Source organism: Vipera berus, assembly GCF_964194415.1.
Source record: "Vipera berus genome assembly, chromosome: 2".
Classification (NCBI taxonomy): domain Eukaryota; kingdom Metazoa; phylum Chordata; class Lepidosauria; order Squamata; family Viperidae; genus Vipera; species Vipera berus.
The window spans coordinates 133,946,485-133,962,041 of record NC_138203.1 but is presented as its reverse complement, the minus strand read 5'-3'; the positions used below and the strand labels follow the sequence as shown (position 1 = coordinate 133,962,041).

The window sequence follows — 15,557 nt, the reverse complement described above, 5'->3', positions numbered from 1 at the left end:
ATGGAGCTGTTATTAAGTTTGCTCCTTTCTAGGCAAAATTAGAAGATTTTTCTTCTGTTTTTATTTTCAGGTTTATAAATACGTTGTAAGAACCTGTTGAAAGAAAAATCTTCATCAGGGTCCAGTCCAAGCCAGGAATAAACAAAATGGAGACTGCTTTAGAAAGAAGGTTGCAGTTTATTGACGAGCAGAGCCAGAGAGAAGCGTGGCTCTAGGAAAGCTGAACACGTGTAGTATGGAGTGGTGGGTTTTTATACCTTCTTCAGCTTTTGTTTGGAGTTGTTCCTGTGGCATGAACTTTGACCTGACCCTGAGTGTGCCTTTCTGGTATTCTGATGGTGGTGGGTTAATCCCCTTATGTCCCAAAGGTCATATCCTGCTTCCCTGGGGGTGTGGCTGATGGCTATGTCCTGTGTTGGATTTTTTTGGTGTGAGGGATTGTCGATTCTAGGGATCTTTGTCTTTCCAATCCCATTAACTCCAAGCTTCGTGGCTCCAATCTTCCTGACAAGATTATCACACCTGCATTTCTACAGACCTGGTTTCTGTTTGGGGCACAGATACTTTTGGGGGGCAAGGGCGGGTTCTGCCTTTAATATCCTTTGGGGAAATATAATATTCTGCCTTTTAGTATTCCCAAAAATATTTCTTTCTCTGGGGGGGGGCTGACTTCCCACAAACCTTAAAACTTCCTTCAGTTATCTCAAGTATCATTGTTTTAATGAAGCAACTTTCTTATTTTTATGCTTATGTGAACATAAGCTTGAAATGTATGGATTAGGTCTAACAATTTTTCCCCTAATCCTCTTTTTCTTCTGTGTCATGTCCTTTTATAAAGGACACTACCCAGAAGCAACTTTGGTTCTGTACACTAACCTTAAATGAACTTTAGAGATTACTTGACCTCACTGTTATCACACTCAGAACACTACAAAACAGATAACTAGGAAAATTGTACAGCAGTTTTTTTACAAATAAAATATTTTAAAATATTTCATTAGTGCTGGTTTGCTTGTTAAACTCAAGAAAAATGTAAACAGTAGCAGCAAGACTATGATTACCATAAAAGAAAAATTACAAAAGTCAACTTCAACATTTTCAAATATCATCAAACAATACATGAAACATGTCAAATTACATTTATATTGCTTCACAATTCCTTATTAATAATTACTTATTGAAAATTTTATATTTGAGAAGCCACATGTATGTATGTATGCATGTGTGTGTGTGTGTGTGTGTGTGTATACACACACACACACACACATGCATAAGATTAGGCAATGAAACTGGTATTCATTAAGCGAACAAAACTAAATGCTCAAGTTCAGAAGGAACATCTTTCTAATTTGTCAATCCCACATTTTCACGGCACGATAACCCAATCACTTGTTTGTATTACGCAAGCAGTGGTGGGATTCAGCTGGTTCGCACCAGTTCAGCAGAACTGGTAGCTAATTTTTTGTTGGCCAGGCCCAGAACGGGCTTCCGTAAGCGGCGTCCACACAGCTCACATATTTGAATCCCACCATTGCATGTATGACCTCCCCAGTGGACCCATCTTCACAGGCCCCGATAGAGTTACAGCATCCCCCTGAACTCACCATGAGGAGCCCCATGAGAAAGGCCATGGCGGCAGCTACCTCAATGCGTTGTCTCTCCAACAAGGCGACTTCAGCAGGACCTGTGCCATTGGCCTGCTGGGGGATGGGAACCAAGCGCTCCACCACGGAGCCTGTCATCAGACTGACAACAGCAAATGTGCCTGTGGAGTGGGAAGAGGTTGAGGTAGGAAGGCAAGGTTTTAATCTCCATGGTTAAACACCACCCAATTCCAACTGCCAGGGCAAGGAATTAGGGACTTACAGAAACTGGAATCCAAAACAGGTGAAGGATGACAAATTTCCTCTCCCTGTTCTGTTATGTAACACTCCTCCAGTGGTGGGATTAAGCCAGTTCACACCACTTCGGCAGAACCAGTAGCTATTTTTTTGTTGTTGCTCGGGCCTGGAATGGACTTCCAGAAGCGGCATCCAGACAGAGAACTGGTTGTTCACATATTTGAATCCCACCACTGATCTCCTTGGCACATTGCAGGACCAAGAGCAATAGAAATTACCCTTGGTTTGAACAATACACTGGGCCTTGCAGAAAACCTGATATGTATGAATAATATCCAAAAGGAATTCTGGATAATTCACAGTAGTAATTAAAAGACACTCCTGTTTTTTCCCCCCTCCTTATTTCTGAAACAGGAAACTATAAAAAGCAATTATGAGAACTGATCTGTATTTCTCATAATATTCTTTGAATAAATCAAGGAAATGGACACTAAAAACTCAATACTTTTGCAGTAAGCAATGCAGGACTTGACCTGAGCATCCACCATAGCTCAACACTCAGACCAGTGCTTCAGAAGCTTTTCACATTTCAAGTTCACGTAGAGCATGAATAAGATTATACTGTACTTAGCCTAAGCATACTTAATATAATGTTATGAGTGTAAGTCTGCACTCATAGGATTACATCAAGAAGCCCCCCTAAAGAGTATTTTCCCAACCAGAAGCTATAAACAATCACTGAATCCTGACAGATAGGTCTTCTAGGAGAAAGTGCATCCCTAAGACTCACGTGAAGTGAACTCCCTATTTATTCGAATGCTGTTAGCCAGGAGCATGCATGTGCAAGCAATGTGATTTATTGTGGTGCCCATGAAGTATCTGTGGCCTGGGGAAAAACATTTCATAGCAGTAATGTAGCTTCAGAAGCAGCATCTTGGTGCCTGGTACTTGAAATGGGAGCATGAAATAAATACATTCTCTCTCTCTCTCTCTCTCTCTCTCTCTCTCTCTCTCTCTCTCTCTCTCTCTCTCTCTCTCTCTCTGTGTGTGTGTGTGTCTGTGTGTGTGTGTCTTTCTCTGTCTCTGTCTCTCTCTCTGTCTCTCTCTCTCTCACACACAGAGAGAGAGAGAGAGAGAGAGGGAGGGAGGGAGGGAGCAATGTATTCTCTTACTTTCTGGAACACAAGGAAGGAACCCGTGTTCAGATGCAGATCCCAGAAGACAGGACTAGGCACAGTTATTGGCTGGCATGTGAACCTGTTTCACTTGCCTATTTCCATTCTAGAAGGTTTGTGGGTGTCCAGAAACATTAACATAACTGCCTATCATGTCTGGATGCCTGAACAGATTTGTAAACAATCAAAGCATTCCAGATCAATTTGGGGAAAACAGTTTAAACAGGATTGCAAAGAGTTAGGAGACAGAAAGCTGGTCATCTGGAAGTGACATGGGTCTTGCAGTACTCCTACCTGTAGACACATGACGCCCTGTCCCAAAAAGCATATACAGCAAGGCTGGGAAGAATGAAGTGTAGAGCCCATAGATTGGAGCTACTGAAGTGAGCAGAGCAAAGGCCATTCCTGCAGGAAGAACAAACAGAAAGAGTCATGGAATCCCCACTAGTTCTAAAGTCAAGAACAAACTATTAAATAGGGCAGGAATGTTTATTTCCAAGAACATAAACCCCAAGGTGTAGGCTTGGCTGCCCTGCCAAAGCATTGCTATCATTGCCAGTTCCTTTGAGGCAAGAGTAGGGGCAGAGGGCCTTAGCTCTATCTTCTGTCCTTCCTATTGTAACTTGGTAGAATAGAGAGGGCGACAGCTAACTCTGACTGGCAATAAATTATTTCACTTTTCCAATAATATAGGACTTAACCTTGGATTAAAGTTGACAGAACAATAGTCTAATGCTGGAGCAAGCAGCCACACAGAGATAACTCCCATTATTCCTTGACATTGGTTGTTCTGGTTGATGATAGGAATTGATGTCCACAGCACCCAGGGGTATCTCCTGATACTTCATTTGAACACAAAGTTTGCCTACCTTTGTCCACATACAGAGCATTTTTCTCACTCTTGTATGAGTATCCATAACCCACAAATATTTAGATTCAGTAGCATGGCTTCTGATAATAGAGAAACATTTCTAGGCTTTCCATTCCTGACATTCAGATAACAAGTATCACCCCATTGCACTTCTTGAAACAAAATTACTTAGCTGAAGAGTAAACCTTTGAGACAATAAGGTTACTTTCCAAGTTTCATAGATATAAATGAAATTATTCCATAACCACATCAAATGCTTCCCATTCACCCTTCCCAATGCAGGGAGTCTGAATACAACTTTCTATATGGTCTGTTCAAAGCTTAAGTGGGAAAGCTTGGAAAGGCACTCATTATTCTGCTTTAATTATTATATTGCTTCCATTCTAGTCACAGGCCAGAAGAATTGGACTCTAGTCTCTGGAAGTTTAAATGATAATGACTCCTTATATCTTGAAAGTGTTGAAAGCTTTGCATTGCTTCATGTAAGCAGCCACCAGTCTCTGGAAACAGAAATGCAGGATTTTGAATGTGGCATTTTAATAGGAAAATACCATAGCTTTTCTCTCACACTGCTCAAGGTTTGTTCAAAGCACCTCCAATCCTCACTGAGGGGATCTATGGATGACTGGCAAACGCCTCCTTCTTTCTCTCCATCAACAATTAGAGGACGACATGCAACAGCAGTCCTGGCTGGGGGACTTGGCAGTGTACACGGCTTTAATGCCAGCTCAGCTGCCTTGCCAAAGGCTGGGCTGCCAAGGGACAAATGGGAGGGCAAGCAAGGCACGAGCCCAGTCCAGAGTAGAAAAACATCTAGGCACTGGGTCTCCTTGTTTTACTTTGCTTTTATTTCTTGCACCAGATAGCTGCAATCTCTCAACTCTCACCAGAGACAGAAAGATAACCTAGAGAACAATCTTTGGAGCAAGACTGACTACCCTCCCTGTCTGCAATTTCTTAGACAACTGGGACCCATAAGGCATCCTCCCTAAGTGTTCAGAGAAAGGCAGCTGTCTGAAACTAGACAACGATTATAAGGGGTGCAAAGAGCAGCTACATATAAATAATAATTAAAAAAAATCCTAAAAGAGGAAGAAGCAAGGAGAGGTGAAAGGAGAGAGGCGATTAGAAGAATAGCAGAGATTTGAATTAGAAGGTTGACAGATGGATTTGGGACTCTGTGCATGGAATCAGGGAGTAAGAGAAGGCAGGCAGACACAGCTATCAAAGTCCATGTAGAAAGGAACTTAAGAAGAACAGAGGAGTAGTTTGGAAGCACAAGAAAGTGGAAACCCTCCTGCCCCAAAGAAGTGGGGCAGCTCTCGGAATCTGCAGCTGGGGGAGAGGAAGAATGAGAGAAAGATTTTTTGTTTCCCCAAAATGGAGGTCAGAAATAGGACATCCCTGTCAGGTTTGTTAGGAAAACAGAAATTAAATATTTGAGACCAATTTTGGAACAACAAAAATCTATGGAGGAAGAGAGAGAAAGGGAGATCAATAGAGGGAGCATGGAGTAGAAATGAGTCAAAGTCAAGGGTATTGTTTGCCCATCCCCAAATTTGCCGGTTTTGCTGCAAAGTTCAATAGATCTTTCCAAAAGGAAAGAATTGCTGCTCCTGTTCAGGCTGCAAAATTCTTGGGCACGTGACTACAAGCTCCCCAGTTAAGGTCTTTTGTTCGCCTTCCGCTGCATGACCCTGCAATGAATTGCACCCCTGCACACCCACAGACACCCACATACAAACTTACCTTGAGGGATGTGTATGACGCCCACGGTTAACCCCGCCACCAAGTCCCCCAAAAGCCATTTCTTTGGCTGGTACTTGGGCAGCCAACTTGCAATAGGCATCCTGCTTCTAAATAAGTGCAAGGCTGCTGCTTTGGAGCAGCGGCAGCCTCGGCTCAGCCTGCCTTTCACCATCCTTGCTAGGCTGCTCTCCTGCTCCAGGGGCACCGCATAGACTTGTTGGAAGTGCTCTTGGGTGTAGATGTTGCGGTACAAGGCCAAGGTGCTCATGCTGAGGGTGGCAGGCCGGCTGACAAGATGCTCCCTCTTACCTTTTATTCTGGGCTAGACTTGACTTTCTTAACCAATCAAAGACTTGAGGAGCCAGGATTCTCCTCCCTCTGTTTCAGGCAGGAAGGAGGAGGAAGCAAAGGGGCCAAAGGTCAGTCGCCGGCCACCAGGGCTCCTGCCGCTCTCTGAGTCAGCACTCCAGACACTTTCGCCAGCATCACTGCAGCCAGAGACTTCCCTCACTGGAACAATACCTTTCGTTCTCCCTGCTTGTCCTTGCATTTTCAGTTCAAGCTCCTGTTGTTTCGAAGCAGCTGGACTGCTTTGTTCCTCTGCCTTAGCATCAGGGCAGGGGAACTCTAACTGAATGTTCCTCGTGGCTACTTAACTTCCAGCAAAGTTTAATATCCATATGGGGGTATCCGTGAGAACTGGCTTCAAGCTTCCCTTGATTAAAAAATAAATAAATAAAAATGCAGCAACTTGCCTGCTCAGCGGTGCATAATTCAGAGAGCTTGTTTTTCCCCATGTCGCTTGTCAACTCTTTTCTGAACACAATGTAAGGTGTTGGTTTAATTTCTGAACACAATGTAAGGTGTTGGTTTAATTTCTGAACACAATGTAAGGGTTGGTTTAAAGCCCTAAACAACGTAGGACCTAATTCTCCGAGAGACTCTGTATCCTGATGTGAATTTGCCTGCACATTACGGCCACCTAAAAATATATATTCTTCTTGTTTGGGATCCATTTGGAGGGGCGCATAGGAGAGGATCTTCTCCCGTGCGGCTCCTAAAGCAGAAAATGTGCTCCCTTGAAAGCCACACCTGTTCCACTTTGGGGGGTCTTTTTCGCTTCAGCCAGCTCTTTTCAGCTTGGGATAGCTTTAACTGTGATTGTAACAGCTTTATCTCTTTGTACTGTATAATTAGCCCCCTGAAAGTCAGAACATAAGCTGATATAATCAACTTGCTGCATATGTCCTCCTGGATTCACAGCTCTCCTTGGATGATCATATAGGAGCTGTGACTAGGGGGGCCTTCGCCCAAGTTCGCCTGGTGCGTCAGTTGCGGCCCTATCTAGACCGGGATGCCTTGCGCACAGTCACTCATGCACTCGTGACCTCCCGTTTGGACTACTGCAATGCTCTCTACATGGGGCTGCCCTTGAGGACTACTCGGAGGCTCCAGCTGGTGCAGAATGCAGCCGCGCGAGTGGTGGTGGGAGTTTCCCGATACTCCCATGTAACACCTCTACTCCGTGAGCTGCATTGGCTTCCAGTTGCCCTCCAGGTAAGATTCAAGGTGCTGGTTATGACCTATAAAGCCCTAAATGGCATGGGTCCGGGTTACTTATGGGAACATCTGCTGCCGGCATCAACTTCCCTTCGTCCAGTGCGCTCCCACAGAGAGGGCCTCCTTAGGGTGCCGTCGGTGAAAGAGTGTCGACTGGCGGCCCCCAGGGGGAGGGCATTCTCTGTGGGCGCGCCAGACCTGTGGAACCGTTTACCGGTGGAGCTCCGGACGGCTCCCAACCTTCGCTCCTTCCGACGTGACCTAAAAACATATTTATTTGAACAAGCTGGCCTGGTCTGATGGGTTTGGGTTTTTTTTAACGTTTTGTAATTTATTAAATTGGGCTATTGTATTTAATATCTTTTTAATTTTTATATATTGTATTTTATTGTATTGCCCTGTACACCGCCCTGAGTCCTTCGGGAGAAGGGCGGTATAAAAATTAAATTAAATAAATTAAATAAATAAATGCCACATTTGCCAGTTAACCACAGACAGCTGCTTGGTAATCTCATTAATCAAGGCATCTGTATAATGGGTTACTGTCCAATATTGCAGCTCCGACATCCAATCCCTTCCTCACAGAAAGGTGGACACCCTCGGTGTGGATAAAATAATATTTTAATAGGAACCGAAAAGTAAACTAGATCAGAGAATATGTGTTCCGGTCTTCTTGGCCCATTTTAAATGCAGTAGCAAAGAGGTCCAATTTGAATCCAAGCTTTGCCATAAAGAGAAAGGGAAAAACACTTTATCCTCATATATGAACTATTGCAAACCTCTGCCCAAGGATGCTCTTAGCCACGAGGAGGACAAGCTAGGAACTGTGCTGAATCTAATTCCTCTCCCTTGTCCCAGGACTATGAAGAATTTGTGGGGAGATAAAATCAGATCAATATCACATGGAAAAAGAGAGAATTCCTCCTCTCCCAATATCAAGACCCTGACCTAAATGAGAGGCCCACAGATATACCTAAGCATAATTAAAAACCCCTTCATGGATTACTGCCTTGTCGTGGCGAAGGGGCTTGCGTAATTCAATGAAGCTATGAGCTATGCCGTGCAGGGCCACCCAAGACGGAAAGGTCATAGCAGAGAGTTCTGACAAAACGTGATCCACTGGAGAAGGAAATGGCAAACCACTCCAGTATCTTTGCCATGAAAACCCTATGGACAGTACTAAAAGGCAAAACGATATGACGCTGGAAGATGAGCCCCTCAGGTCGGAAGGCGTCCAATATGCTACTGGGGAAGAGCAGAGGACTAGTACTAGTAGCGCCAGAAAGAATGAAGCGACTGGGCCAAAGCCGAAAGGACGCTCAGCTGTGGATATGTCTGGTGGTGAAAGGAAAGTCCGATGCTGTAAAGATTTTTTCTCCATAGGAACCTGGAATGTAAGATCCATGAATCAAGGAAAGCTGGACGTGGTCAAACAAGAGATGACAAGACTAAACATCGACATCTTAGGTATCAGCGAACTAAAATGGACAGGAATGGGTGAATTTAATTCAGATGACCATCAGGTATACTACTGCGGGCAAGAATCCCTCAGAAGAAATGGAGTAGCCTTCATAGTCAATAAAAAAATAGGAAAAGCAGTACTGGGATACAATCCTCAAAATGACAGAATGATCTCAGTTCGAATCCAAGGCAAACCATTCAATATCACAGTAGTCCAAGTCTATGCCCCAACCACCAGTGCTGAAGAGGATGAAATTGACCGGTTCTATGAAGCCCTACAGCACCTTATAGAACTAACACCCAAAAATGATGTCCTTATCATCATGGGGGATTGGAATGCTAAAGTAGGAAGCCAAAAGATAACGGGAATAACAGGCAAGTTTGGCCTTGGAGTACAAAATGAAGCAGGGCACAGGCTGATAGAATTTTGTCAAGAGAATACGATGGCCATAGCAAACACTCTTTTCCAACAACCCAAGAAACGGCTTTACACATGGACATCACCAGACGGTCAACACAGAAATCAGATTGACTATATGCTCTGCAGCCAAAGATGGAGAAGCTCTATACAGTCAGTAAAAACAAGACCAGGAGCTGACTGTGGCTCAGACCATGAGCTTCTTGTTGCAAAGTTTAGGCTTAAATTAAAGAAAGTAGGGAAAAGCGCTAGGCCAGTCAGGTATGAATTAAATCATATCCCTGTTGAATATACAGTAGAGGTGACAAATAGATTTAAGGAATTAGATCTGATAGACAGAGTGCCTGAAGAACTATGGACAGAGGTTCGCAACATTGTACAACAGGTAGCAACCAAAACCATCCCAAAGAAAAAGAAATGCAAGAAAGCAAAATGGCTGTCTGAGGAAGCTTTGCAAATAGCTGAGGAAAGGAGGGAAGCGAAAGGAAAGGGAGAAAAAGAAAGATACGCCCAATTAAATGCAGAATTCCAAAGAATAGCTAGAAGAGATAAGAATGCCTTCTTAAATGAACAATGCAAAGAAATAGAAGAAAACAATAGAATAGGGAGGACCAGAGATCTTTTCAAGAAAATTGGAGAGATGAAAGGAACGTTTCATGCAAAAATGGGCATGATAAAGGACCAAAATGGCAGGGACCTAACAGAGGCAGAAGAGATTAAGAAGAGGTGGCAAAATTACACAGAAGAACTATACAAGAATGAGCTTAACGTCCCTGATAATCACAATGAGGTGGTCACTGACCTCGAGCCAGACATCCTAGAATGTGAAGTGAAGTGGGCCTTAGAAAAGCTGAGCAACAACAAAGCTAGTGGAGGTGACAGTATTCCAGCTGAGCTATTCAAAATCTTAAAAGACGATGCAGTAAAAGTGCTACACTCAATTTGCCAGCAAATTTGGAAAACTCAACAGTGGCCACAGGATTGGAAAAGATCAGTTTACATTCCAATTCCAAAGAAAGGCAGTGCCAAAGAATGTTCAAACTATCGCACCATTGCACTCATTTCTCATGCTAGTAAAGTTATGCTTAAAATTCTACAAGCTAGACTCCAGCAGTATGTGGATCGAGAACTACCAGAAGTACAGGCAGGATTTCGAAGAGGCAGAGGAACTAGAGATCAAATTGCTAACATACGCTGGATCATGGAGAAAGCTAGAGAGTTCCAGAAAAACATCTACTTCTGCTTCATTGACTATGCTAAAGCCTTTGATTGTGTGGATCATAACAAACTCTGGCAAGTCCTTAAAGAGATGGGCATACCAGACCATCTTATTTGTCTCTTGAGAAATCTATATGCGGGCCAAGAAGCAACAGTGAGAACTTGACACGGAACCACTGATTGGTTCAAAATTGGGAAAGGAGTCCGGCAAGGCTGTATACTGTCGCCTTGCCTATTTAACTTATATGCAGAGCACATCATGAGAAAGGCAGGGCTAGATGAATCAAAAGTTGGAATTAAGATTGCCGGAAGAAACATCAACAACCTAAGATATGCAGATGATACCACTCTAATGGCAGAAAGTGAAGAAGAACTAAAGAGCCTCTTGTTGCAGGTGAAGAAGGAGAGTGCAAAACTTGGGTTGAAACTAAACATTAAGAAAACCAAGATCATGGCATCCGGCCCTCTCAACTCCTGGCAAATAGATGGGGAAGAAATGGAGGTAGTGACAGATTTTATTTTCCTGGGCTCCAAGATCACTGCAGATGGGGACTGTAGCCAAGAAATTAAAAGACGCTTGCTCCTCGGGAGGAAAGCCATGGCAAATCTAGACAGCACACTAAAAAGCAGAGACATCACCCTGCCAACAAAAGTGCGTATAGTCAAGGCTATGGTCTTCCCAGTTGCAATGTATGGCAGTGAAAGTTGGACCATCAGAAAGGCTGAGCGCCAAAGAATTGAGGCCTTTGAACTATGGTGCTGGAGAAGACTCCTGCGAGTCCCTTGGACTGCAAGGCGATCAAACCGGTCAGTCCTAGAGGAGATCAACCCTGACTGCTCTTTAGAAGGCCAGATCCTGAAGCTAAAACTCAAATACTTTGGCCACCTAATGAGAAGGAAGGACTCACTGGAGAAGAGCCTAATGCTGGGAAAGATTGAGGGCAATAGAAGAAGGGGACGACAGAGAATGAGGTGGCTGGATGGAGTCACTGAAGCAGTAGGTGTGAGCCTAGATGGACTCCAGAAGATGGTAGAGGACAGGAAGGCCTGGAGGAACATTGTCCATAGGGTCGCGATGGGTCGGACACGACTTCGCAACTAACAACAACAACAAATAATTAAAAAGAAAAGCAGGTCAGGATCTCTCATGTTATTTTAAATTAGGCCCAAGGAGAAAAACTTGTGGAAGATGAATGGAAATGATTTGTTCTGAAAATATTAGAACTCAGGCATCTTGATTAGCAATATTTTAATTGTGGCTCTGATTTGTGTCTTGGGCTCTCTTTAAAAGAATGTATGTCTCTCTTATACTAGCTTCACTATCTCTGTGCAAGTGGAGATTTGCCCAAGGACACCCAACAGCTTTATGGCCAAGCAAGATTTCAACCAAAGTTGTCCAAATCCATCCCTACTTCATGAATGTACCACAATAATTCAGCAGTTTGGAGTAGTAATTAAGGCATCAGTCTAAAAACCAGAAGACTGTGAGTTCTAGTCCTGTTTTAGACACAATATCAGCTGTGTGATTTTAGGCCAGTCACTCTCTCTTAGCCCTAGGAAGGAAACAATGCCAAACCAGTTCTGAAAAATCTCGCCAAGATTAATCCAGGCAATTGCAAGAAGTTAAACGCTGACTCAAAGACAAGACACAATCTCAATCTCAATCTCAATCTCATCTAGGATGGGGGTCGCATCTGTCTGTGACTTAAGCATATGGCTTTGCTCAGTCTAGACAGGGGCTTAATTAGAAGACAGAGATGGTAGCAAAGAGAGGTGAAGATATTACACTTTTCTCCCCACGTGGGAGATCATATTGACCTGAATCAAAATAAAAGGTTCTTCTTATCAGTGACATAAAGAACTGTGCCACAGTGTTTTGGTGTCATCACTGAGAAAGAAAAGAGAAGTAAAACCAGAATCAGTTGGTCATCTCTCCCTTTACCCAATGAACAGCAGCCAAAGCTGGCCCTATGCAAGTAAATGCTTGTTGATCTGTAGTCTACAGTTCTAAATCTAAGTCTACAGGCCTACAATCTAAGCCTTGCAATGCTCGTAATTCATTGAGGTTGGCCAGTTAGAAATCATACATTTGTTCAGATGATGAAATTAATTATGATCCATAACACATGGCATAACAAATGTTGTAATCATTAAGGCACCCATGAGTTTCTCATTATATTTAGTTGGCAATCACATGCTTGCCTGGTGATGCCCAGTGTTGCCCTGCCCTTCATTGCCTTATGTTAGCTTTCTGATCAGAACAGAATTCTATACCAATGGAAGCCCCTTCGTCTACAAACTCCTTAATTCTTATGTTCTTTGACAGCCTGAAACTGTCTATCAGCCGTACGTGATACCTTGCAAACCTTTAAGATGCTTATCACATTTCATCTTTCTTGAGAATTCACACAAAATTAGGAAATGCATTTTATACAGAAGTTCCACAAGAAAAGGAAAGTATCCTATGATCTTTATTTCTCTTAAAAATTCTCTTACACAAAGTTATAGAAGACTCCTAAGCTCTTCATAATTTAAGGTTTTAATTGACTGCTTATTAATTGTGCCTTCTTTTCAAAGCAGCATGTTTTGACTTTCATTTAAAAGTGTAAAGGTTTCAGAAATGTTAAAGATATAATTGAAAGGCAGAAGTTTCTCTCAGTGTCTTGATTGATTCATCTGTTATTATCAATTCTGTAAGCTGCTGAACTTCTAAATTATTTATTTATACCTGAAATTAATGCCTATGGATATGACTTGCATAGGCCCAACCAGGCAAAATCCTGTCTCCAAGGAGCTTACAGTTTACTAAGATTACACAATTACATTTGGGTATCTTTCATTGCAAATATTGCCAAGGAAAAAAAATCAACTCATTCATTTGAATACTTGGATGAGACTGCTCTAGGGCTATAAACTAGATTAAAAATTGAAAAATCACCTCAGAAGGTAATGGGGAACCTTGTCTGTATTATTGTTAAGTAAACTACAGTTTTTGAGTTTTGAAGACATTATTTCAATCATAGCATACTTGTCTAAGTGTGAAGTGGCTACTAGAGTCTGATCACAATCAGGGAAGTCATCTCAAATTATAGTTCACCTAACCAATTGCAGTGCTTTTTTTGTAAAAGAAACAAGTGCCGGAACTCACACATGTCATACAACCTGTCTTGCCTACCCTACAAGGGTTTCATCCAAAAAAGGTGCCGGAACTCCGTTCTGGGCGTTCTATGACAAAAAAAGCCCTGGAAGGGAGGGATGTTACATATCTTGGGCTACTTGGATGGAAGGTGGGAAACAAATGCAATGGGGTAAAATAGTCAATGGAAGCAGGAAAGCTATCAGAATTTGTACAAAGAGCAGTAAGCCCACCAACTGCTGGTTCCTGCTTATATGATTACATAGATCTTCTCAAAATCAACATGTACTTTGATCATTCTGGTAAGCAAATTTGATGACCAGGTGAGCAGATGACCTCAGATTCTAGTATCTCTATTCAAATGCAAGTCATTGACTCAAAATGCAGTTATCAGCTGCAAACAATGAATACTGAAATCACAACTTGACCCTTGGTGATGACGTGTACGTGTACATGTAATTTACTTCGCAACAGTATGGAAGTGGTTTGCCAGTGTGCTGTCTTCTGGATAATTGGTTTATTGTGAAAAAAGTGTTGTGGGTCTAAGAATAATTGGTACTGAAAAGGAGGTGTCATATCCTATAATCTCATAGAATTATCTGCTTTCCCTTGGAAAAGAGCAAGCAAGAAGGGAATAGTAGTTTGTCACAATGGCAATGGAGAGGAAAAAGGGTCAACATACAAACGTACTGGGATTGAAACATCTCAAATTTCCAGTCAGTACTTTTACTAATATCATTAACCAGAATAAATACTTTCAGTCACAGTACTCATCTTTTCTCAGGCAATATCACACTGATAAGAAACAACCTTGTTCTTGACTATTGTTGAATCATTGATACAGTACGGTGTAAAATGAATAGAAAACATTATCTAAGATGCATTTTTAAATGAGCTCTATAAATAATGTCTTTTCTGGGCCTTGTTGATATCCAGATCTTGTGGCCAAATTCAGAAACCTTTAACCCAGCTTTCTTGGCAGTATGTTTAACCTGAGCTCTCCCTGCAAATTTGTTTTGTTTCCAGTCGCCTGGCCTTTGCATAACCTGCTCTAGAGAAAATCCATTTTATAAACAGCTTAAAAAAATAATAAAACAGCAACTCAGGCCAAGAGCTGCTCTCCAAACAAATGCTTCTTTGGGTAGCCTGAAGCCCCAGTTCCCTACAGATTTTCTGTCTCCTTTCTCTCCCAGCTCCATTTCAACTGGTAAGGTTGAAAGTCACCGGTTGCAAAGAAGGACCAGGCAGGGCTCACACAGTCCATCACAGTCCCAACTTCGAGTCTTCCCACAAAGACTTTCAAGGGAATAACAGGTGCCTGGGGGGGGGGGAGAGATTAGTTGGAGACGGAAGTTCTAGCTTTGGGAGGCACCAAAGAAGCATCTATTTATTGCATCCGGCACCGCTACATCTTTTTCATGCTTACAAGCAAATATTTCAGCAACTTGAATGGGATGGCAATCATGACAAAAATAAATTAGAGAAGTGGAAATGTAATTTTAAGATCCTTATATCTACAGTACTTATTTTCTCACACTCAGCTCAATTTGCATGCAGGCTTGTTGTTATGAGGAAAATTAGAGAATTGACAACTACTTGTGCTGCTTTCAGCTCCTGGTGAAAAGATGGAAGTATTAACTCAACAGATGAATGAATGAAGCCTTTTTTATCCATTAATTAAAAGTAGGAGAACCATATGTAACACAGTATTTATGTCTTTTGTGCATGCACTTAAACACACTTCACTAGTTTGGAAGAACTGTAGTCTCAGCGCATCAGGAATGCACTCAGTTAGAAAACCCTGCAGTACAACAAGAACAGTCATCTTCAAGATTTATGTGGCACCCATGAAATATTGGTACAGATTTTAACAGTTTTAATCAGACAACCAGTGTCTCATTGGGTCTTCATTTCAGAGATTATTCCCTTACCTAAACAGAGAAACTGAATGACCACTGACAGGCAAAAAAAAGCAGTGGGAGCAGGAGCAACTTCCTGCCGGCTTCCCCACTGACTTTCCTTGTAGGAAGCAGGAAGAGAGCAATGAAAATGATGATCAGCTGACCAGGGCTAACTGGAGGGGACTTTGGCAGCACTGAAGCAGTAGCAATTTGCCACATTCAATCCC

At 42.4% G+C, this 15,557-nt stretch overlaps 1 protein-coding gene across 1 annotated transcript in view; it reads right to left on the bottom strand.

Annotated features, from left to right (window-relative positions):
- The window catches only part of LOC308664286 (solute carrier family 26 member 10-like), a gene marked incomplete at its 5' end in the record, with an annotated part of 33,285 nt that extends 27,381 nt beyond the window's left edge, over nucleotides 1-5,904 (bottom strand). Inside the window, 3 exons of the mRNA XM_081321379.1 lie at nucleotides 1,605-1,765; nucleotides 3,311-3,421; nucleotides 5,637-5,904. Of these exons, the coding sequence (XP_081177505.1) occupies nucleotides 1,605-1,765; nucleotides 3,311-3,421; nucleotides 5,637-5,904 (540 nt within the window). The remainder of the gene's footprint in view (nucleotides 1-1,604; nucleotides 1,766-3,310; nucleotides 3,422-5,636) is intronic.
- Nucleotides 5,905-15,557: the final 9,653 nt, after the last annotated feature.